Source organism: Mirounga angustirostris, unplaced genomic scaffold, assembly GCF_029215605.1.
Source record: "Mirounga angustirostris isolate CCGP_5_RB_7025 unplaced genomic scaffold, mMirAng1.0.hap1 SCAF_35, whole genome shotgun sequence".
NCBI lineage: Eukaryota > Metazoa > Chordata > Mammalia > Carnivora > Phocidae > Mirounga > Mirounga angustirostris.
This window is the reverse complement of record NW_026991743.1, coordinates 222,059-247,023: the sequence shown is the minus strand read 5'-3', so window position 1 is coordinate 247,023 and position 24,965 is coordinate 222,059. Positions and strand designations below refer to the sequence as shown.

General features: G+C 37.6%; 1 protein-coding gene across 1 annotated transcript in view; it reads right to left on the bottom strand.

Moving 5' to 3' along the window:
* LOC135363152 (alpha-mannosidase 2-like) overlaps positions 1 to 24,965 on the bottom strand; it is a 154,734-nt gene that overhangs the window by 85,753 nt on the left and 44,016 nt on the right. Inside the window, exons 5-8 of the mRNA XM_064583843.1 lie at positions 18,746 to 18,873; positions 10,008 to 10,181; positions 7,078 to 7,264; positions 2,605 to 2,782 (exon numbers count right to left, since the gene is read on the bottom strand). Of these exons, the coding sequence (XP_064439913.1) occupies positions 2,605 to 2,782; positions 7,078 to 7,264; positions 10,008 to 10,181; positions 18,746 to 18,873 (667 nt within the window). The remainder of the gene's footprint in view (positions 1 to 2,604; positions 2,783 to 7,077; positions 7,265 to 10,007; positions 10,182 to 18,745; positions 18,874 to 24,965) is intronic.

The following is a 24,965-nucleotide window of genomic DNA, read 5'->3' as shown; positions in this document are numbered from 1 at the left end:
AAATGGTGGTAGATACCCATATGGGCAAAAATGCACCTCGATCCCTGTCTTCATACAATTCACAAAAAAATCAATTCCAAACAGATTACAGACCTAAATATTGAAGGTAAAACAATAAAGCTTCTGGAGGACAGCTTCATAGGAAGCGTATTTTCATAATTATGGGGTATAAACAAAAATTTCTTAAGCAGAACATGACATGGAAAGGAAAATACTATTATATTAGATTTAATTAAAACAAAGAATTTCTGTTTATCAAAAGACAGCATTAAGAAAGAAATTAAAAAACAGGCTCACATAGTGGGAGACAATATTTGTATAACTTTTATCTGAAGGAAGACTCAAACCAAAATATATAAAAGAGTTATAAATGGTACAAAATAAACAGACAACCCAATTTAAGGAAAAGTCATCAAAAGATTTAAATAGTCACTTCACAAAAGAGGATACCTAAATGGCAATAAACTTATGAAAAGAGGTTCAATTCATTAACTACCAGGGAAATATAAAATAAAACCATCATATCGATCATAAAAATTAAAAATGAAAAAAAAATCCTAACAAAAAATCTGAGTAAGGAAGTACAGCAACTGAAATTGTCATACAATGCAACGACTAGTGCATCTATTTTGGGATACCATTTGGCAATATCTACTGAAGTTGAACATGTGCATACCCATGACCAAAAATTTCTATCCCATTTTATACCCACATAAATTCACATACATGTATATAAAAACATGCACAAAATATTCAAAATGGCTTTATTTGTAATACACAAAAACTGGAAACAACCCAAATGTCCATCAATAATACAATGGACAAATTGTGATGTATTTATCAAATGGATATTAAAGATAATATACAGTATTAAAATTGAATATACTGTGGGGCGCCTGGATGGCTCAGTTGGTTAAGAAATCCAACTCTTGATTTTGGTTCAGGTCATGATCTCAGGGTCATGAGAATGAGCTTCACATTGGGCTCCGCACTCAGTACAGAGTCTGCTTGAGAGTCTCTCTCTCCCCTCCCCCTGCCCCCCCCCGCTCATTCAAATCATTGCCAAATCTTACAAAAGTAACCTTATTTTCCCTTCTATCATCATGGTTAGTGTTTTTTCTTTTGAAATGATACAAGAAGGAAATCTTAAGTATGTGACCCTGAGACCATGACCTGAACCAAAATCAAGAGTTGGATGCTTTTTAAAGTGACTTTACAAATTGCCCTACTGGGCAAAGAAGGAAATAGGTAAAATACAAAAATCAGTACTTTAATTCTTTAGAATGAGTGGTAGATCCTTTTATGGATCTCAAAACCATTCACTAGGAAGATGTACTTAGGGATAAAATACCCATCTGCATATGCCATCCCCTAAGTAAATGTTTGTGTATCAGCTTCATCTTTGAGGAGATTATAGAGATGATTTAAACATAGACCTAAAGTTCATAATTTGGTAGAAATTCAGTTGTAAGTATCTTGAATACACCTGGCATTTTATTTAAGTTTATTTAACTATTTAATATTATTTACATTTACTTAATAAACTTGAATTCTCCCTACATAAAATGTGACCTATCATCAGCTTTCTAATTTCCTAAACAGTAACATCTCTTCCTTTCTGTAGTATTTCCACAAATATTCTACTGTCTCATAGGTTAGTATGTGAATATAATAAACACATTGGGTAATTTTCTCATATAGGGTCTAATATAGGACTCTTGTTTGAATCCTGACTCATGAAACATATGCTTTAAAAAAAATGCCTGTATGTGATCAGGAAAATCTGAATCTATCTGGATATATGATAATATTGAATTATTGTTAATTTTTTAGATATAATAGTGGCATTATGATTGTATTTTTAAACAGAGTCCTTATCATTTAGATACATAATGAAATGGTTACAGATGAAACTACATGACTACTATTTCCTCCAAAATAATCCCTGGGAGAGGGTGAGAGAGGACAGTGAGGCACAGCTGAAGTGAGAGTGACCTCGAGTTGATCAATGTGGTAGCTGAGCTATGGATATGGGGAGGCAGGGGTCAGGGGAAGGGTACTTAAGTTGTTCTCAAAACTTTAGGGTACATTCAAAATTTTCCAAAAGGGGAAAAAAAAAAGAGAGAAAGAACTACAGGTAAATGATTAATTTTGGAAGTCTTCTCAACTAAGAAAGATGCTAGTGTATTCTCTGGACACAAGACATTAATTTGCAAAATTCATGACACGTTCATCTGCATTGCCCGTCACATTACTAAAATCACAAGGATGCAGCCGTCAGAGAAACAAACTTTTGATGCTGGTAGAAAAACAGGACATCACTGAAAACTGAAGATCACAACTTAGTAGGTGCATATTTACAACTACATAAAAGTAAAGTCTCTTTAATGCTGTAGGAATGGGGGGAAAGGGACAACTTCAGAAATGCAACTATAGTACTAGATAATTTTCCTCTTTAAGAACTACACTCTTACATACAAACTACATATTCTAGGAAATATTGGGATGTGGGACAAAGAAACTAAGGCTGTTGTGTTTTAGCCTCATTTAATAATGAAGGCTCAACTTCAAATACAGTATCATAATTAAATATTTTCAAATTACCTTAACATTATACTCAGGATGAGAATTCATATAATCAAAAAGCAGCTGATAATTCTTATACTGATGATCCCATTCTATGCGTTCACAGTAGCGAAAATCATCTCCTAGTGGGGCCAGGACAACTGTAGTACGGAAGAGCTTTGACTTCTTTCGGTACTGATCTAGAAGCATCTCAGCCCTACAAAAGAAAAAGGAAAATAAGAACAGTACTAAGAAAAGGACAATGGGGCAACTCATTAAAAAGTGTATTATGTTAAAAGAAATTGTTGTATACTTTACCTGTATTCTAGGTTAGTATGATTTATAAGGCAGATTTTTTAAAACTACTATACTAATTTTCATTATCCACTTAAAATATTCATAAATTTTGGGGTGCCTGGGTGGCGCAGTTGGTTGAGCATCCAGGCTTTTGGTTTTGGCTCAGTCATGGTCTCTAAGTCATGAAATCAAGCCCCACATTAGGTCCTGTGCTCAGCACAGAGTCTGCTTGGGATTCTTTCTCGCTCTCCTTCTGCCCCTCCCCTCTGCTCTTTCTCTCTAAAATGGATAAATAAATCTTCTAAAAAATATATTCATAAATTCTTACCAGAGAGAAAAACCCACAGGTTTCCAATGGATTATCCTTAGAGAAATAAAGTCACATACCAACTTTGACATAAAATTACTGGGAACATCAATGGCCTCCTGAAGCCCGGCCATAGACACTGGATCCCAGATTGCCTGTATTTTAAAATAATTTAGTCCAAGAAGACAATAAGGATTTCTTATCTATATAAACTTTGAAGTTGGCTTTGACTCAAGATGCCTTTCTCTAATTTGATCTAAACTTGCCTGATTACACATAAAAAAATTAATAGTTTGAATGAAACCAATTATAGAACCTGATTTCCTCTTCAAACAGAAGAAAAACAACTCACTTAACACCTGCCATCAATAAACTGGATATCTGTCAGTGTCCTTCTCAGGGCTGATCAACAGATAAAGTTTTGGAGATCAAATAGCTTTTTTGATTTCTACCTTCCTCAGATCTAACCCATGAGTCCAAAGGTCAGCTAAATACTAAATGTGCTGATGTGTTTTTATATTTCATATTATTCTAGTATTCTGCAGAAAACCTTTGGGGTTGAACTGCTGAATGCTGAACCGGGGTACCATTTGAGGAAGTCTAGGAATACAAAGTATTTAAGAGGAATGGCTTATAAAAATGAAATTAAATAAGCGGATGAAGAACTCAGAGTAGTTCTCTATGTTTGTAATGCCAAGCTTAAGAAATCAGTGATAAATGACTAATGTGCTTTTTACCCAGTATTCCAATTTTCATTTCTAGGGTTATCGAGAAGTTCCAATTCACAATATAAAAACTTACGAAAGAAACTCAAAGACCATCAATAATGGAACGAAGTATTTTATAGAATTAAAAACATTTAACTAAATTTAGAAATTCACATGATCTTTTTATACTGATAGTCTCTGAAACTGCTTTGCAAATATTAAATTATTAGCAAAATTCAATAACTTGGTGAGTAAAATATAACCATAATGTTCTTACATAACATAGTTTTCTGAGATTAGCGTTCAGTAGAGTACTTAATTTTTACTAATAATTTACTAATATTCCACACTTAACCAAAAATAACCTTGGATTATTAGTTATAATTAAAAAAATACATGTCTAATGAGACTAATCAAATAGAAAGAAAAATAAGAGAAAAAAACCAAACATATAAATCAGATATGAGAAAGATACACTATGACTGAGCATCCAATCGGATTCCCCTAGGCAACCAGCATAGAAAAGGATAAGTGATCATTTAAATGAATGCCAAGGTTTACTACTAGATATACCGTATCTTGTGTGTATATGCATATGACACATAAGAGGAAAGAATCACAAACATTAAGTGTGAGTCTTCCATTCAGCATCTGTCCTAACTCCCAAGCTCCTGCTCAGAAGGTGTCAACACGGAATTCAAGAGACCAATCTACACTACCTGGTAGAGAGTGGATATTCACTAAATACATTGTACACTAATGCCAAATGAAATGACCGATATCACACTTGAAGATGTGCAGCAGCAATCTGCTCTTCACTCCTACCAGTTAGAAATGTCAACTTAACTAGAACAAAGAAAAAAAAATTTCCTAGAACATCCTGTATCATTTGACACACAAATCACCATCATATGTAAAATACTTGTATGAGAACAAAAACTCAATGTGATAAAGAATGGTACCTCTTTATTTGCGAAGTAGAGGAACCTGCTGAACTAAACAGTACCAATTTTATCACCTGTAAATTGTAGTTAAATTTCATTTTCTTTAGGGTATTAAAAATCACGTGCCACTAAGCTGGAATGCCCGTGTTTGCTCTCCATTAATCACAAAGTAAAAAGGACGGTGATATCTGGATGTGAAGTAACCAGTAAAGATTTCAAGAATTATAAGAAGTTTTTTAAAAAATCTACAGAAGTATTAAATAGACTCTTTCATCTCTATGCCCCCAGGTGCCTGGAAATCACTTGCAGATTCACTGGAACTGACTGAGCACAAGGTATGTTCCCGGGGGGCAATCTTTGTAGTGTCAGATGGGACACAGCAAAAGGATTACACAAAATAGCTTCCCCCCTCCAATAATGCACTTTAAACAGGTACTCTCAGCAACACCCAAGAAAAGAAAAAGAGGAGCCTCACAAGGTCTTTGGTCCACTGGGAGCCCCAATTAAAGCATCTGGTTACCTTCAAAGAAATTCCCTATCTCTGACCCCCTGAGCTACAGAAGAGCGTATGCTGCCTAGCTCTATACCTTTTGCCACATAATACACTGTATTATTCTCCTCCGCCTAACTAACCTAAGCCCAGAAAGCACGCTATTCACTCTTCCTCACTGATCTTCACTGCTGTAGGAACCAATAAAATGAAACCAGGTTGATCCCTAATCTTGGGACAGTTTTTCAAAATAACCATAAAAATCAGATTTTGCTGGAAGCGATCTATGTTAAAGGCTGCCATGTTAAAATACTTTTGTGTGTGCCAGAGTGAGGGACCCTCAATGAAATATTTTATGGCCAAAAGGACTGACTCAAGGCAGAGACTCAATCTCACCTTCTCCTTCCAGTTTTTAAAGAAGCAATTTTTAAAATAAATAGACTTGATAGTGCACAGTGCAAAGATCTTACTTTATTTAAAAGGCTTTATCATTGTGCTTCGAAACCACCTGGGGGCATGGTTATGTTGGCACCCTATTCTCATTTTGTTGGGCTGGAGATTTTTGGAAAGCTCCCTGGGTAATTTGGGCAGCCATGCTTGGTAACTACCGACCTGCCTCATCCTTGCCCATTTAACCCTCCTGTGGAACGCAGGATGCCTGGCTTCTTCTTAGCAATTCACATGAGCGTGGAGTTCCCAAAAACCATCAAACTTACAAATGGCAAAAAAAATTGCACATAATTATTGTTATACAATTAGTGTACACAATATGATGAGTTTAAAAATATTCCTACACTCGTGTTGCCATCATGTTATTGAAAAATTTTTAAGGATAACATGTACAAGAACCTAGGCAGAGTAGGTTTTCAGAAACCAGAAATTCCAGGGTCTTAAAAACAGTTAATGAATGTTGTGGTTTGCAGAATTTATGGCTGTCATCCTACTTTAACTGTTTATAGCTACCCCCCTCACTCTCAAAAATCTCCTCATGTGTTTAATAAATAACATGATCGATCTAAAAAAATAAAATAAAAGCCTGTATCATTTTTCTGCCAGAGGTGAGTGGTTTATATTGCAACACAATGTCTTATTTAAAGGCATTATACACCAGTAATTTTTAAGTGAAGAAATTAAACTTTAAAAGCAAACAAATGACAAGTATAGGTAATGAGATGCTTCCGTCATGAGCATAATTTTCTTCCTAAAAAAAATGATTCATCCCTTTTTTATTTAAGTAATTATCTTTAAGTATAAATATTCCTAATTAAAAATTGTCTGTAAGTCAAAAATATCAGAATGATCGAAAGAGTGTATTCATCAGAGCTGGGCAGCATCCACTATTATTGAAATTGTATTAAAAGAACAGATAATTATACTCTTTATGTGTTCCATTTCAATAAACCTGTTTTTGCAGTTGGGTTGCTTTTCTTACCAATGTATACAATAGAGACCAGAAGTTTTATTATCAACTAAAGTATGTGAGATCAATCAAAAGCAGCAGAAGGCTTTTATAATGAGGGCAAAGGAGAGGGTAATAACAGACTGTTATAGGTTCTCCATTGTATATTGATCAACTGTTGTTCATTTTCCATTAAGTTATAACACATAAAAGGCACAGTCAAAGCTCTGCATTTTTAAGTTGCTTTAGATCTGGTTGAATAAGTACCTTGAGCATGGATAATGTTGGCTACTGAACCCTTTAGCAAAGAGCAGCAGAGTTGTTGCTTTGCTCAAGATGCTGTCTTAATGAAATGCATATTTTCATACCTCTTTTGGACATTTCCAAGATGTATTGTTTCTGGGGGGACTCCCCAGGGACAACCAAATCTGCCTCCGGGAAGCCGTTTAAAATCAAACTGGCAGCATATTTTAGGATCAGGTCCACACGTACGAGGGATGTCATAGCTGTAGAAAGGCATCATGTGGCAAAAAATATCTGTGCCAGATCCCAGATCTAAAATAAAGAGCCAACAGACAAACCTGGATTTATAAATTGTGTTTTCCCAAAACTGTTCAAAATGCCAGTACTTTCTACATAAATAATGCAAGCTCCACCCTAAATCTACAACCTACTTAACTACTACTCATACATAAACTCCAGTGGCATTTAAAGACCACCAGCCTGAAGGAAGAGACTCACATCTCAGTCTCTCTCTACCTCCTCTATCTAAACTGAGCAGAGACCCATCACGGACCAGCGTGTGCTGGCCTGGAAAGATACAAACGAACAGAAGCAAAAGTTATCCCTGGCTCATCCAAAAATATGGGCTGTGTCCATCCCTGGCTGCCAGCTCCTTGCCACATCTGTCCCCACATCAGTAACGGGACACACTGGGGAAGACCATGACACTAGCCGCAGAGGAAAGGAGAGAAGGAGAGAGGAAGAGAATAAAAGGAGGAAAGGAAGAAGTAGGGAGGCTTGTGAGAATGCTGGGCAAATTCCTATCTATTTCTCGCTGTGAGGAGAAGAAAGGGCAACCGGAAGAGTTCACAGAGTCTCCCCGTTGTTCACCAATGAAGAGCCACCGGGACTTTTCACCAAGAAAGCAGCACAGGACAAGGGGAAGTACTTCTTAAAACCAAAACAAACAAACAAACAAACCAACCCAAGAATAAAAACGAAGCAAACAAAAAATATACTGAAAGGGAGCACTGGTTCCTGATGCAGAACTGTCTTTAATTAAATCCCCAATGCCAGCAAGTGTTGTTATCACTGCCCTTGAGAGGTCAGAAGCCTACCACCCAGTGATGGAGGACTTGAGCAAGGGTTAAAAATGGTTACCTTTTAGGCTCCTGACCTGTAAATACCTCTCCCTCTTTATTTATAAAGTGTGGATTTCTACTTTTCAGCAATGGGTTATGTGATGCTTTTATGACAAAGACAGACACAACAACGAAAACAAAAAAGCAACACGCACGTTTTGAAAAATGAAAATACCTCCTTCATTAAGAACCAGAACACACAAAGAAGCTCAAATGAGTTCCAAAGCATAATTTTGAAGCAACATGTTCAAATCTATCTGGTAAGTGCTAACATATTCCAGTTCTATCTCGTGCTCCATTTAGTTAATTACCAGCTCTTTTCCAAAATTCAAAGCTTTTATAATTTGTATATTTTTGTGCTGTCAGTTGCTTCACTGAATCACACTCGAGTGTGACATCACGGATCTGGTCACTAATGCTTGCTAACCGCACAGAGGCCCTCGGTGACAACTCCTCTTCCCTTCTCCGGTAGATCAAAGACACTCAACAGCCCCACCCCTTCGCCTCAGCCATACTATTTAGCAGCTCATTTACACGTTTCAGTTTATCTGCTGCTGTTGGTCTTGTCTTTCATCAAATTAAGACTATAATTTCCTGATAGGCAAGGAAGTTTTCTGTATTTCTTCCAAGCATGGTATTAAGTACATAAAAGTACTCAGTACTTTCTTGCTGATTGGTATTTATGGGCAATTTGAATGTAGACAATACTGTTAACTAGGGCCTCTTCAAATTAACAATCCTTTTTTTTAAATTAATATGCTCTTTGCATTTGATCAAACTATACAGGATATAACCCCCTACAAGTTCTCGTTTTCCCTACAGGTTTTAATTTCCAGAATAAAAAATTATATAGTTAATTTCTTTCCTTATTGAAAAAACAGCAGTACGTATCAGGAAGTTACTGTCTAGATTTACAAACGATTTTTTGAAAACACTTAAGGGGGGATCTAACTTACACAGGAAAACAAGTATGATGCAATGCAGTAATTTCTGAACATTGTTTTAGCAACGAAACCCTTTTTGTGGATGAAATCTTACGGAAAGCCCAGTACCGGGAAAGCAGTGAATGGCAGGGGCTTAAAAGCCTGGGCTTCTGAACTACACAAAGCTGGATTCAGATCTCGCCTCTGTACCTACTACCTGTACGACTTTGGCAAAAGGCTTCACAGCTCTAAGCATCCATTTCTTCACCATTTAAGAGGGATAATGAGAGAAGAGAAGATAAAGGATAAAGATCTAGTGAGAGAGCAGATATAAAGCATACAGTACAATGCATGGCCCAGAATAAAGAACTCAATAAAGAAAAAGAAATAATAAGGTATTCTGAATTAAATGGGGGTTGGGAAAGGCAAAAACCTCTCAAGAAGCCTAAATCTTGTCTCCTTCCCACCCCTCAGCAAAGAGCTGTAGAAGTATGACCTTGGGAACACCTGTGCACCCACAGAATACAGCGTGAAAACAAGCAGGACAGGTAATAGGAGGGCTGTTCAGGAGGACAGGATTAATGGTTTAAAAGGCAATTCTTACTAGATGCAGAGACAGGAAAGACAGAAGGAGGAAACACAGGCTGAATGTGAAATAAAGGACTGGATATAAGTTCTCACACATGTTCAACTTTGTGATAAAACAAGTCCTTTTCAAAACAGAAGCATGTAAAAGCATTATTTGCAAAAGACTAATTCCTTACATTTATTTACTTCCTTTAGGCATAAAAAAGAATCCACGGTGTTCTATAGATAAATATCCTCACCACTGCTTAAGAGAATCTTAACACCAATACACTGGGAAAAAAATCGTAAGAACGTATATCTTGAAGCAACCTAATTTTCAAGACTGACACTCTGAATAAAGCCCGTAACAGGAGGAGTTCATAACCCTTATGAAATAACATCTAGGTCAAGTGAGATCTTCCACTTTCATCACACCCTACGTACCCCAATTCTGTCTCCAAAAAAATTCCAGCGTTTTATGCAATGCAAAATGTTTTTTAACTGCATAATGAACTCTCTGAATAAGCATGTGAGAAAATCCGGCGCGTTTGAGGAGATAAGCCATTGTTGGTGAATGTCCAAAAGGATCAATAGACCAACCGGACCGAGGTTTCACTCCTGTCGATAAAGAAAATAAGTGTTATTTTTTTAACTGATAATGAAATGAAAAGAAGTCACAATCCATTCAGAGCCATCAGAGTTCTATGGTATTCTGGGTCTGAGGACAAGGCATCTGCCCAGCATTCCCCTTGAGCATACGTTCCCAGCAGGGCTCCCAGATGGGAGGATGCTGCCCCTGCCATGTCTTCTTCCCAGGCAGAGGAATCGCACTAGAGGTTAATCAACCGGCACTGAAATCAGCACTCTGCCATCTCATAGACACTAGAAAGCTCCTGCCATTTAGTGGAGCTAGAGAAACAAACAGGACCTAGCCCCCATCCTTCTAAGACCTCACAGTCTTGTTTTCCTTTGAGGTGGATAACCCAGCAACTTGCTATGTAATAAGGAAAAGTAAGCTAACTTATTTCAACCTGGACTCCTCAATCCCAATGTTAAGGAATTTTCAGGCTGTCTTTCATACCTCACAATAGCTTCAAATCATCTTTTTATACAGTAGCAGAAGTGACCAAAATAACTGCACCATATTTCGTTAAATCTTAGTGAAATATAATAAAATTGTAATATAATATAATGCTGGTACTTTCTCTCTACCCAGAAAGGATTAATGGAATTTTCCACAACTGACTAACAGCAACTGTTAAGAGCCATTGACTAAAGATATAGCTCAATTTCACATAGGGTACAATGTAAAAAATAAACATAATAAATGTAAAGACTGGAATTAATGAAAGAAGACTAGTCATCTGGCATTATACAAATCTGATCTTTTATTTATTCAGGATACTCAAAAGCAAACTTGTACATGCAACCTATAGAAATCTATAGACATAGTATTACTATGTGCATTTTTTTCAAACACCTGGTTAGCACTTCCATATACCTAGACTATGAGAGGTTCTAGGATTACAAAAATGAGTTTATCTTGATCCTGACTGCACAGAATATCATGCAAATAGGTGTAACACAGAGTATCAGAATATGGAGGGGAGGGAAGAACTCTGTGGAACAATCTTGAAGATGAACACAGAGCTGGGAAGCCAGCAAAGGAGACTGAGGAGAAAAAGTCAGAACTCTCAGAGGACCAAGAATATGTGTCAAAACTCAAAGAACTGACCACATATTTTTGCTTTTCACATATGTAATTCACCTCTAACAACTGTAAAGAAACCTTTTTTAAAAATATTTTATTTATTTGAGAGAGAGAGAGAGGGAGAGATCACGAGCAGGGGGGAGGGGTAAAGGGTGAAGCAAGACTCCCTGCTGAGCAGGGAGCCTGATGCAGAACTTGAACACAGGACCCTGGGCCAAAGGCAGATGCTTAACTGACTGAGCCACCCAATTTAGCTCATATTTCTGTGCTGTCAGTTGTTTCACTGAATCACACTCAATTTAGTATTTTTGGTTTTTTGTGGTGGTATGGTTTAACAATTCTGGAACTACTTTTCATGTATTCTAAGGTTGAGCAAATTAAGACCAGGGAGCCAGGGTTCACACTGTTAAGGAACTACCAAATATGTAAATGTGGGAGAGCAGAATGTACTTTAGAACCCTGACTTGAAATAGGAGGTATCAGCACTAACTTACAGTTTTGTAACACACACCCACACCCACAGCCATTTTCTAGCTCTGCCCCAGGAGGGCCTAGATACAGTAACACCTCAGGACCAATGAGCACACCTTAGCTTCTAGATGATGACTTCTAAACACTATGCTCTATTAAAAATAACCTTAAAGAAATGGCTCATCCCAGGACGGTGGCTGGGAAAATACAAAATAAGCCTGGAACATATACTTACAGCATAAAGTAAAGAAATGGTCAAAGAATCATCAGAACATATTAAAATAACTCAGGAGATAGCCTGTAGGGGCTTCCACTATCCAAATGTGTGACAATTGGGGCATCAAAATAAACAATGATAGTACTGGGTTATAACCCATTGAATAAAATAAGAAGCCACGAGATCCATGAGCCCTAAATAAAAAGAAAATAAAAAAAGAAATAGGAAATAAAGGAAAACAAAAAGGAAAGGTATATTCCTTTCAGTAGAATGCCAACTAATAATTATAGAAGGAATGACAGAATTAGAAAACCATCAATGGATCCTAAAAGTACAACAGGCAAGTTTGATGAGGAACAGGATATTTAGCTAATCTCAATGTGTCCCCCACAAATAAGTTATTAATTAAAGAAGAAAGATGTAACAGTACAGCAAAGAAACTTAAGAGACCCAAATTAAGCAACTGACCAAGGCTAGCAGCACCAGTATTAGAACAGGGAGACATCATGTGCCTCCTGACAGGATGCACTGAGGCCAACAGAACATCACTGCAGTGATATTCGAGCAAAAGAAGTAGATTGGTTTAGGGGCACCTGGGTGGCTCAGTCGGTTAAGCGACTGCCTTCAGCTCAGGTCATGATCCCAGGATCCTGGGATCGAGTCCCACATCAGGCTCCCTGCTCAGCGGGGAGCCTGCTTCTCCCTCTCCCTGCCACTCCCCCTGCTTGTGCTCTCTATCTCTCTGACAAATAAATAAAATCTTTAAAAAGAAAAAAAAGTAGATTGGTTTAGGTTAGGAAGGAGGGAAGAAGGGAGGGAAAGAAGGAAAGCGGGAAGGAGGGAAAGAAGGAGGGAGGGAAGGAAGGAAAAACAACCGGAAGCTAATCGTGAGGAAATGGACATACTCAAATAAAAGGACTTCCTACAACAAAGTCCTTCACTCCTCAAAAATATCAAGGTCAAGAAATTTTTAAAAAAGGCTGAGGAGCTAGCTGTTCCAGATTAAAGGAGACTGAAAAGATGTGATAACTAAATGCAACACATGAGCATGGTTGGATCCTGGACTTAAAGGGAAAAAAAAAAAAGCACCTTTTATTAAAAAAAAAAAATGCTATTGAGAATTTGAATATAGCCTATGAATTTGATTACAGTATTATATCACTGCTAACATTCTGGATTTGGTAACTTTCTTCTGGTTATATAAGAAAATGTCCTTTTTTTTTAATTTAACTTTTTTTAATTTTGTTATGTTAATCACCATACATTATATCATCAGTTTTTGATGTAGTGTTCCATCATTCATTGTTTGCATATAACACCCAGTGCTCCATTCAATACGTGCCCTCTTTAATACCCATCACCAGGCTAACCCATCCCCCACCCCCTCCCCTCTAGAACCCTCAGTTTGTTTCTCAGAGTCCATAGTCTCTCCTGGTTCGTCTCCCCCTCCATTCCCCCCCCTTCATTTTTCCCTTCCTGCTATCTTCTTTTATTTTGACATATAATGTATTATTTGTTTCAGAGGTACAGGTCTGTGATTCAACAGTCTTACACAATTCACAGCACTCACCATAGCACATACCCTCCCCAAAGTCTATCACCCAGCCACCCCATCCCTCCCACCCCCTACCACTCCAGCAACCCTCAGTTTGTTTCCTGAGATTAAGAAGAAAATGTCCTTATTTTCTTAGAAAACACACAATGAAGTATTGGAAGATAAAGAAAGAAGATGCCTCCAACTTACTGTCAAATAGTTCAGAAAAACATGCATTATGAATCTAAGTACAGGACATATGAAAGAGCCCTTCCCAGCTGTCATGCAGCTTTTTATAAGTTTGAAATTATATCAAAATTAAGTTATAAAATAATAAAGGATTGCAATGTCCCAAATAACAAGGGCGGAATTAGCTTACAAGTGAGAGTAAAAATCACCATCAAATTCTACAGTGATGTCAGATTTTAGCAACGTTAGGGATGTTTTCCCTATCAAACTCACATGATCCACAGGAGCAGCAACCTAGCTGCAGTGGACTTAAGAGTCCCTGGGAGGTGATGATACAGAAAAGGAAGAATGTAAACCATATTTTTTAAAACTCTGACATGAAAGGAGGTGAGAGCTAGGCAGAGACCTAGAAAGGACCCCAGTATCCCACTAGGGTTTTCCTTGGTATGGTAAGTACTGTTTTAAAAGGGGTAAGGGGCAAATTTAGGTAAAAGCGCAGCATAAAAAAGCGCCAAAGTTTTATAAAGGGTATGTTTGCCAATAATACCAGGAAAGATCATGAAAAAGATTTTGTGCCATCAAGCAAGATTATCAAAATACATAATAAAGTAAAAATTGTTAGGAAAAATGACAAGAAATGGTCATTAAAAAGAATAAAATACACCCCTCAATTTTTGACAAACCTAACAGACTTAAAAATTAGAACAGAAGTAATATGAATAATATAATTAGTCACTGGATTATTCCAAGTACATTTAATATTAAAGCTTAAGAAAAGTCAGGGAACAGTTAGAAAAACAGGTATTTTGGGCAAAAGACAATGTTGGTAACTCAAACTTCAAAAAGTTTATGATATTTTGGGCAAAAGATAATCTTAATAACTCAAACTTCAAAAGGTTTATAATGATCATATTTGCATAACAGAGGTCACAAAGGCAGAAAATAACAAAAAACAGAACAATTTAAAAAGCATTCCATGACCAAATATAAAGTATCCAAAACAACATGCTGTTGTTCTAAATTGCTTAAAAAACAAAACAGAACATGAATTTACAAAATGCAGCCAAAGCTACAAAAAGATATTCCATTTCTCAAATGTGTCCATTATCTAAATGTAAGAGCTAAAAACCATAAAGTTCCTAGGTAAAAACCACAAAGTAAATCCTATGACCTTAGGTGAGACAATGGTTTCTTAGCTGTGACATCAAAACACAAGTGACAAAAGAAAAACTAAAATGGACTTCATCAAAATCAAAGCTTTTGTGCATCAGAGGACACCTTCATGAAACTGAAAAACAACCCACAGAATGGAAAAAAGTATTGGCAAATCATTGTCTGACAAGAAACTAGCGTCAAGAATATACAAAGAACTCTTACAAGTCAACAATAAAAAGACAAAGAACCCAAATGTAAAAATAGCCAAATAATTTGAACAGACATTTCTCCAAAGAAGATATATAAATAGCCAATACACACATGAAAAAACGTTTAACATCATTAGTCTTTAGGGAAACGCAAGTCAAAGCCACAATGAGGGACCATTTCATACACACTAGCATGGCTAAAATAAAAAAGACAATAACAAATGTTGCACATGTAGAGGAATTAGAAATCTCATACATTGCTGGGGGGGAATGTAAAATGGTGCAGCCATTATGGAAAACAATTAGGCAGCTCCTCAAAATGCTAAACACAGAGCTACCATATGACCCAGCAATTCCATTCCTAGGTATAAACTCAGAAGAAATGAAAACACATGTCCTCACGAAAACTTACGCTAGTGTGGGGTAGGGGGATGGGGTAATTGGACAGTGGTCATTAAGGAGGGCACTTGATGTAATGAGCACTGGGTGTTATATGCAAGTGATGAATCACTAAATTCTACCCCTGAAACTAATAATACACTATATGTTAACTAATTGAATTTAAATTAAAAAAATATATTTGCTGGGGAAAAAAAAACAAAAAACAAACAAACAAACAAAACCTTACACAAGTGTGTATAGCAGCATTATTCACAGTAGCCAAAAAGGGGAACACTCTAAATGTCTAGCAACTGAAAAAAGGAGAAACAACTGTGGTCTTTCCAAACAAAATAGTATTATTCAGCTATAAAAAGGAATGAAGCACTGATACATGCTACAACATGAATGAACTTGAAAACATCGTGCCAAGTAAAAGAAGCCAGTTACAAAGGCCATATTGTATGATTCGGTGTATGTAAAATGTCCAGAAGAGTCAAATCCATCCACACAAAAAGCAGGTGAGAGGGCTCCTGGGTGATTAGTCGGTTAAGCGTCCAACTCTTATTTAGGCTCAGGTCATGATCTTAGGGTCCTGAGATTGAGCCCCATGTCAGGCTCTGTACTCAGTGGGGAGTCTTACTTGGATTCTCTCTCTCCCTCTGCCCTTCCTCTGCCCCCCCCCCACACTCTCTCCTGTCTCTAAAATACATGAATACATCTTAAAAAAAAAAAAAAAGTAGATTTGTGGCGGCATGGGCCTGGGGCAGGGAAGGGTGGAGTCAAGAAAGGAGTGTGACTATTAATGGGTAAGAGATTTCTTTTGGGGATGTTGAAAATGTTCTAATAGAGGGTGGCAACGGTTGCACAACTCTGTGAACAGACTAAAAACTACTGAGTTGTATACTTTAGGTGGATAAATTTTATGATATTGGAGACAACACAATTTTAAGAAGAAAATTTATGCTGAGCAAAAACTCATGGATCCAAAGGAGTCAGTCCATATATACGAAGTTCTGAAACAGGCAAAAATAATCTACAGTGATAGAAATCAGAGAGCAGTTGGCTGCAGGAGAGTTGAGGAGGATGAGGGAACTTTCGGGGGTGATGAAAAAGTGGCTTAACTGGGTATATATATTTGCCAAAACTTGAACTCTATAGTTAAGATTTGCATGTTGCACTGCATAGAACTTATATGTCAATAAAAGCTAAACATAAAGAAAAAAATCCCCAAACTGAAGTTTATAAAAGAAATATTCCTGGTTTAGAACATAATTATTTAAGAAAAGTGGCACTGTGTAGGGGGTCCCTAAGTCTGCCACCCCCATTTAGTGAGCTGTTAAGAAAATGTACAGGACTCGGCATATGGTCATACTCACAGCTATGACTTATTACAGTGAAAGGACACAATGCAAAATCCACAAAGGGAAAAGGCACAGGGGGCACAGTGTCCACGGGAAACCAAGCACAAGCTTCTAACAGTCCTTTCCCTATGGAGTCACAAAGGATGGGTTCAATCCCTCCATGTTGTGACAACTGAAACAACTGTGACAAAAGTGAAATGCTATCAAACAAGGAAGCTCCTGAAGAGACTCAGCGTTCAGGGTATTTGTTGGGGGCTGGTCATGGAGGCATCCTCAGCCTAGCAGTACATATTAAGATTCTGGACTTCCAGAAGGAAAAGAACTCAATACATGATCACAGTAGCATCTGTGATTAGCATAAACTACATTGTTTTTACACAGTTTAAACACAGTGAAACAATTCCACAGTATCTGTGTGGTAAGGATAGATGTTTTTTATTGGACTTACTTCTTGGCATTTCTATTTTTTTCCTAATTAAAATTTTTTTCTGTGTTAGAGATAAAATCCCTGCCATCCCCATTCATTCTTTCTTTATATTTTGGAATAATTCAAACTTAAAAGAAAAGGTTTAAGAAAAATATGAAGAACTCCCATAAACTCCTCCACCAGATTTACCAATTATTAACATATTTGCTTTACTTTTTCTTTTGCCATATCATTGGTGTGATTGTTGTTGTTATTAGAATAAGCTGCAGATATCACGCCTGTACACAAAAAAGAGGTAACACAGGAGGTCTGAAAGTGCTATCTTTAGAAAGGTCTTGCTTGGAAGGTTTGCCCTTGGCTGGTGTCTGGGGACCTGGATTTCCTAAATGCTACAAAATTGTACTCAGATATGAAATATTTGAAAAGAATTACATACCACATTGCAGGATGCAAATACTAGGTACTGCAAAGATTTAAATGAGTCCCATGTTCTTACCAGTTGTAGTGAACACCTGGTTTTATCAGGGCAGTGTCCTCTTCCCCATGTCTTGTGGTAACAAGATCCCTCTTTCCCATGGAGGACCTATTCACATGGTTCCAGTAGAGCGGACCATGCCTTCCACAAACCCCTCTCCCGCATGACCATTTCCAATAAACTGACTAGGGCTTGATGATTTCAGCCCCTACACCTCTGGCCACAGAAACTGGCTCAGAGTTATGCACTTAATCCAAAGTGAGACAATTAGGTAAGACATTAAGAAAAACTTCTACTGATTAGACTGGGAAGATGAGAATCCTAGTTGCCTATGGCCCTCTTACTCACCATGTGAAGAGAACCAGGAGAAGACTAAGGCCATGCAAAAATAAGCAGAGCCAAGTGGAGCCTGGGTGGCTCAGTCGACTGAACATCCGATTCTTGATTTCAGCTGAGGTTACGATCTCAGGGTTGTGAGATCAAGCCCCGAGTAGGGCTCCATGCTGGGCATGGAGACTGCTTCAGATTCTCTCTTTCCCTTTCCCTCTGCCCCTCCCCCACCCTCTATCTCTCTCATAAATAAATAAATAAGCAAGCAAGCAAGCAGAGCCAAAAGAGATAGTGTCCAAACAATATAATCCAACTTTACCTGAACCTACCGTACCTCTTGAATTCTCAATGACAAAACTAATACCTTCCTTTTGTTCTTCTTTTTCTTTGGCAAGTAAATTAGGTTATTGCCTCTTCTAACCAACAGTCTTAACTAATATAAAATTAAAATCCCAATGGGATACTGTTAGAAGAAAATTATTCTAAAAATTAATAAAACAGTACACAAAATAATAGATTACAAAGTAGATGACACTAAAAGTGACCACATTATATTTATGCAACTTAGCTTATGATGGAGGAAACATCATAAATTAATGAAGGATAAAAAAAATACTGGGAAAATCAGTTATTTAAAAAAATAAAATAGAGCCTCATCTCATGTTCCCCAAAATTAATTGCCCAAAGTAGTCCAAATGAAGGAAAAAGACGTTAATACATACCTAGATTTTTTTCCAGCCACTGATGTCCTTCAATTAGTTGGTCAATTAAGGCAAAATAATGTGGAGCAGCTTCATCAGGCATAACCCAGCCACCTGTCACAATTTCAAACTGACCATTCTGTAGCAAACTAGAGAGAAAATAAATATAGGAGTTTACAATAACATATACAAGAAAAGTTCAAATAAAAGATTTAAAATAGCGTAAACATCAGGGACAGCCCTTAAGCAAGTATAACCATTACTTACATGAGTTACTAAAAAAGTTTTTTAAACCAGGGAATAAATTTCAACTTTGGGGCCCTGGTGATAAAACATCCTTAGTGAAGCGTGTGTATGTGACCCTTCCTTCCTAGGCAAAGCCTCTGCAGGTCACTTTGGAAGTTCCTTTTCATAAGGTTATAATCTCCCAGACAACTTCAAAGATCCTGATGTCAGGAGACACATCTGATTTATTTCTGAATCTTACAAAGCACCTAGCAAGGTGCTTTACTTGCAGTATGTCCTGAATGTTTACTGGAGGGCTGTTGTTTTAAGCATGATATTTGTTTCAATATACCTATATTGAATATCAATATTCATTTTAGTCCTTCTGACAATGGTAAGTTAATCATGCAAACTACACAAAAGGAATAATAATAAAGGTAAAGCCAGTAAATAACATATGCCTCTGGGAATACAGAAAACATCATAAAGCACTTTGCTCCAGATTCAGTTAAAATGTGTCTATATAGTTTATTTTACATTACTGAGTGAAAAGCTCTAACATTACCATTATCTGTCCATTGGGTACTCCTTTGCCATAATGCCATACAAGGTAACTAGATTCCCCACCCCTGGAACAACTGAATTGTTACAAGAAGATCCCTTCCTCAAAAAAAAAAAAAAAAAAAAATCGCAGACTATTAAAAATTTGAAGAAGTACCTGAGGAAGTATAGAGGTCAAGAATTTAAGCAAACACCTTAAATGCCATAGACTTGTCAGTCTGCAGTAAGATGGCTTGAGAAATTGTGTAGAATTCCAGAAAGAAAAGCAGCTTTAATAAGGATACACATCACCGGATACCTACCCTGAACAGCCGAGTACCAAGCCAAATTTTGTTAAAGCAGCCCAGAGGCATAGAAGATAAACGTTTTCCTACAAAGCCTATAACAGAATCCACTACATTAACACAACATCTGATTTATTCAAACATGTGCATAACCATACAACCAGTGAGAGAGTGGATAATGGACACAAATTTTAAAAATGAATGAATAATTCCTTGTATAAAATTTTTAAATGTTAATTTAATCCTGTATTGCCATGGGAATCACCAACTAACATAATTTCACATGGACACTATGATGGCTCATTATAGTGCCTAAAAAACCCCAAATGTCCAGTCAAACCTTAGATTCTCAGAGGCCCAAATAAAAAACTTAACAATATACAAACTGGGAATCTCCAAAAACAAAACAAAACAAAAAAAAACCCCACATTTCTTTAAGAACACAACTAAATCCAAGGCTATTTTATCCTATTCTTACTGTCAAACTGCTTCCAGTCAGTTCTCTTTCTTATCTTTCTGGTGATTGCCAGATTTAGCCACACTCTGGAGGCCTTGGCCCAGACCCAGCTCTTAAGTCTTATGACCAGTACGTGGAAGCCTGAGACGTCAGGACAGATCTGGGATTTAAACTCTGGCCATCAATATAGAAACGTGGCTCCTTATCTCAGCACTCCAGTAAAGAGATCTTTTGGAAAATTTCAGAAATAAATTGGTCAAAACAAAGTCTTTGCTGCTTCTGAACAGTTAATAGAAATTACAGATTAAGAAGTCTAAAAATTAAAATTTAAAAAAAAAACACTCCAATGATGGAATTTCTCATCTCAGTTTTATTTTGCTACATGATCCCTATCCCCAGGCATGAATGGACTCCAAGAAACAGCTAAGCGAGCAAAGAATCATACCTACTATATACATTAACTAATTTCCCCAGGTCCATTTGTAAACAGTCTATCCCTTCCTCCTCCCCATGATGCCCCAGATGTCTGTGATCAGTATTGAGTTCTTATTCGAATGCAATGGTTATCTTAAAGACTGACTTGTCAATTTTGGGAAGGCAGGAAAAGCCTCCCATGCATTAAAATGCTTTCCACGATCTTTTTTACCTACTTATTTTCTTCTCTCCTATTTTTCCCAAACTGATTGGTCCCAGGTGTCCTCATGTCTCAGCCCAAATAAAACCTGCCCAGAGAAATCTCCCTGAGCACCCAACCTAAATCAGTTCTCCCACCATACTACCACACTCTCACACGATAGCATTTATCACCAACCAGAATTACCTTGTTCCGTTTCCATGTATGTCTCCTCCCTCTCCCTCCTCAACCCCACCCACCATGAGAGCAGAATGTAAGCTCCCAGAGAGCAGGGACTTGCACCTGCTGTTTTTTTGTTTTGTTTTGTTTTTAAATTTTTTATTTATTTATTTGAGAGAGAGAATGAGATAGAGAGAGCATGAGAGGGGGGAGGATCAGAGGGAGAAGCAGACTCCCTGCCGAGCAGGGAGCCCGATGCGGGACTCGATCCCAGGACTCCAGGATCATGACCTGAGCCGAAGGCAGTCGCTTAACCGACTGAGCCACCCAGGCGCCCTAGCACCTGCTGTTTTGCTCACTTATCCACACCCAGCACTGAGAAGTGTGTGTGGCATGTAAGGGGCACTCTGACAGTTGTGAGATAAATGATGAATGACTGAACGAGACTCTCGGCTCAAAGTCAGTATTGACAGAAAGTTTTAGATTAGATGAAGCTCACAGACATATGCAAAATAAACTGGACAGAAAGGGGCCAGGTGGAAAGGGGTCTGAACAATCTGGGTGTGAGGTGGTACGACCCAGAATATGAAAGTGGTGGGGCCCCCGGGTGGCTCAGTCAGATGAGTGTCCGTCTTCGGCTCAGGTCATGACCTCAGGGTCCTGGGATCAAGCACCGTGTCGGGCTCCCTGCTCATAGGGGAGTCTGCTTCTCCCTCTGCCCCTCTCCCATTGCTCCTGCTTGCTTGCTTGCTCTCTCTCTCTCAGAGAAATAAATAAAATCTTTTTAAAAAATATGAAAGTGGTAGGAAATATGGAAGAGAAAGGAGAGAAAGGAGGTGTCTCATGAAAAATCATCCATGGGAATTGGGCAATGACTGGCAATAGAACAAAGGACGAAAGCACGTATGTCTTGGGTGTTAATTCCTGGTGTCTAACGGCACCGTAGTGTGACACACACAGTGGAGGTGAGAAGGGAGGTCACTTTGGGATCATAAATATAAATTTGGATAAGGCTGTCCGATAGGATGGTGAGACACCCCAAAGGAGCTAACCGAAGATGAAAAGTTCAAGAAAAGAGGCTGATAGAAAAATTAAGCTTGGAGGGACTAAAACAAAGAGGAAACAGAGAAGCTAGGAGGTGAGGAGAAAACAATCAAAAGGAGAGTCAAGGACCAAGCAGAAGGAAAATATAAAAGGAAATAGAGGCAATAAGAAATGTGAAAGATAAAAAGAATAAATCTGTGCAAACAGCCTGAAACATTCTAGAAAACAGTAATGAGGTGCAACCTACGCTCCCACTTGGTAAAAGGTATTTTTACAGTTAAAAAGCTACCATGTAATTGCGACTTACTCAGAAAAGGACACATTGGTGGGCCAGAATATAAAGCTGAGAAATAAATTTTTTAAATATTTATATGATTAAAATAGCAAATTACATTACTGGAAAAGAATGGGATATAGTTTTATTTATAAAAGCTTCACTCAGAGGGATTTAAAACAAACTTGTAAGAAAGCCAAGTTATTATGTCATATAAGCCAAAAGACTGATACTTTGAAAGAGCATGCTCATATAGGTTTTTAAGAAAAACTATATGAATAGGTCACAACAGGCATGAATGTCACAGTCGCAGGCCAGAAAGGACACAGGTTTTAGCTTTTCGTAGGATAGTTTCTCTAACCAAGCAGAAGAAAAACCAAACGGAAAAAAACAAAACAAAACAAAACAAAAACACGATATGAAGTACGAAGCAATATAACAATGACTAGACACCTGGCCAAACAATCAGGTTGGTGAGTACTCCTATTCCACTAAACTGCCTGGTTTTCCTAGTCTATACATAAGAATGGTGAAAAACAGATGATAAACTGGAAGACTCCTAGAGGCAGGAAGGTGTGGTCTTATATTAAATATTCACTGTGTTAGGCAAAAACACTCCCCAAAACCAAAACCAAACCAAACCAGAAACCCACACACAGCAGTTGCAGAAGAGAGAAAGGCACAAAATTCCCATGTATATGCCTGTATTCTAGAATATATGCAGTTAAGTATCTCATGAATGACAGAAAAACAAAAAAGGTCCAAAGAAACACGAGGAAAACATTAACCTGATGATTGAGAAACACAGCAATGATCTTCATCATTTAGTAACAAGTACAAAAAGTAGAACTGCCAGTCTACAGAAACACCACCTCAGGAAAGACTTAGAAAAATATTTATAAGCAATAATAGAAAGGCTATGGTAGCCTACAAAAAGGTGGCTTTTTTATTTGTATATATATTATTTATATATAATATATAAAATAAATATATATTAAATATATATTATATATTAAGTATATATTATTTATATATTTATAAATTGCCACTGTTAGCAACATGATGAAAATAAAATTAAGACAGACCGCAACTGTATATTTGAGACTTTGGTTTTTTTTTTTTTTTAAATCAAGCAATGGGAAGTACCTACAGCTACAGAAAAAGTCACGTAGAATACAGGTGCTTCCAATGTCCATGCACTTAGTGCTCAACAAGCAAAACTGAGCTATTTCTCTGGCCCAGAGGAATACAAAATCGAAAAAGACATGCCCACTCCATCGGATCTATTCATCGTTTCTGCCAAGAGACTGGCTTCTGGCAGAATTTTTGCATGTACACTTTTCCTCGTATTTCCTAATAAACATGAGATCTAGAAACAAAAGTGAAAAGACAGGGAAAGGGAGGGAAAGAGAAGAATATAGACATACAGAAAATAGGAAACCAGGCATTAACTTCAACATTAACAACACTCCTGTTTCACTTTTTCAAATGGCTGACTTGTAACCACTGGTAACAGCATTACACATTTCTGTTTCTACTATTTCATTGCCTAGGAATTTGGTATAATAAGCTTAACAAAATAACCGATCAAAATTAGGCTTAGCATATCTGTCACAGCTCAATTTGCCTAAGATGCAGAATTTACACTTAAGAATGTCCTTGCTGACCACACGAAGCTGCAAATCATTTTCTCTGAGTGTCACTTTTTCCCCTCTGTAGACTCATCACACATTTGGAACTTGGTCACACATAGAAAGATAGACTCAAAGAGCTTTTTTCCCTAATGCGGAAATGGTTACAGATAACTTAGTAGTAAAAAATGCATCATTTAGCCAGCTTCAAAGAACCACAAATTAATTTCACATGAGAAAACGAATTGAATTTGTAATCACACATCTGGGGAAATATGAAATAATATAAGATGATGTACAGGGATTCATTCTTAAATAAAAATTTAGTTACGTGGAAAATTCAAAAGATGGAGGCTCCCAACAAATCAATTAATAGCCTAAAAACATTTGCTTATCATGTGCCTGATTCATACGCCTTTCATGGGAAGTACCTAATATATGAGAACAAAAATAAAACCTGTTTTAAGACCCCTCATAGAATACTAATTGGGGATATTCATCGTATACTTCTGAATATTGTTGGCGCCTGTCTTTAAAACTATAGTACACGAGGGGGCGCCTGGGTGGCACAGCTGGCTGAGCATCTGACTTGGGTTTCAGCTCAGGTCATGATCTCAGGGTGGCGAGATCGAGACCCAGGTCAGGCTCTGATCTCAGTGCAGAGTCTACTACAGATTCTCTTTCTCTCCCCCTCCTTCTGCCCCTCCCCCTGCTCACACATTCTCTCTTTCTAAAATAAATTATATAAAGATTTAGAACGTGAGGGACAGATGGCAAATGTGTTCTCTCATCATTCCTTCCTCACTTCATTCCAGCCACACTCCTTTCATTTCACTGTCCACGCGCTCTCTGCCTGGCATCTCTTCCCTCCCAACACCTGCCTCACCGGCTCTTGTGGATCCACCTGGAGCCTTTCCTAGCCACCACATCTCGTCTAAAGCTCAGCCACCTATACAGTTATCTGTCATAAAG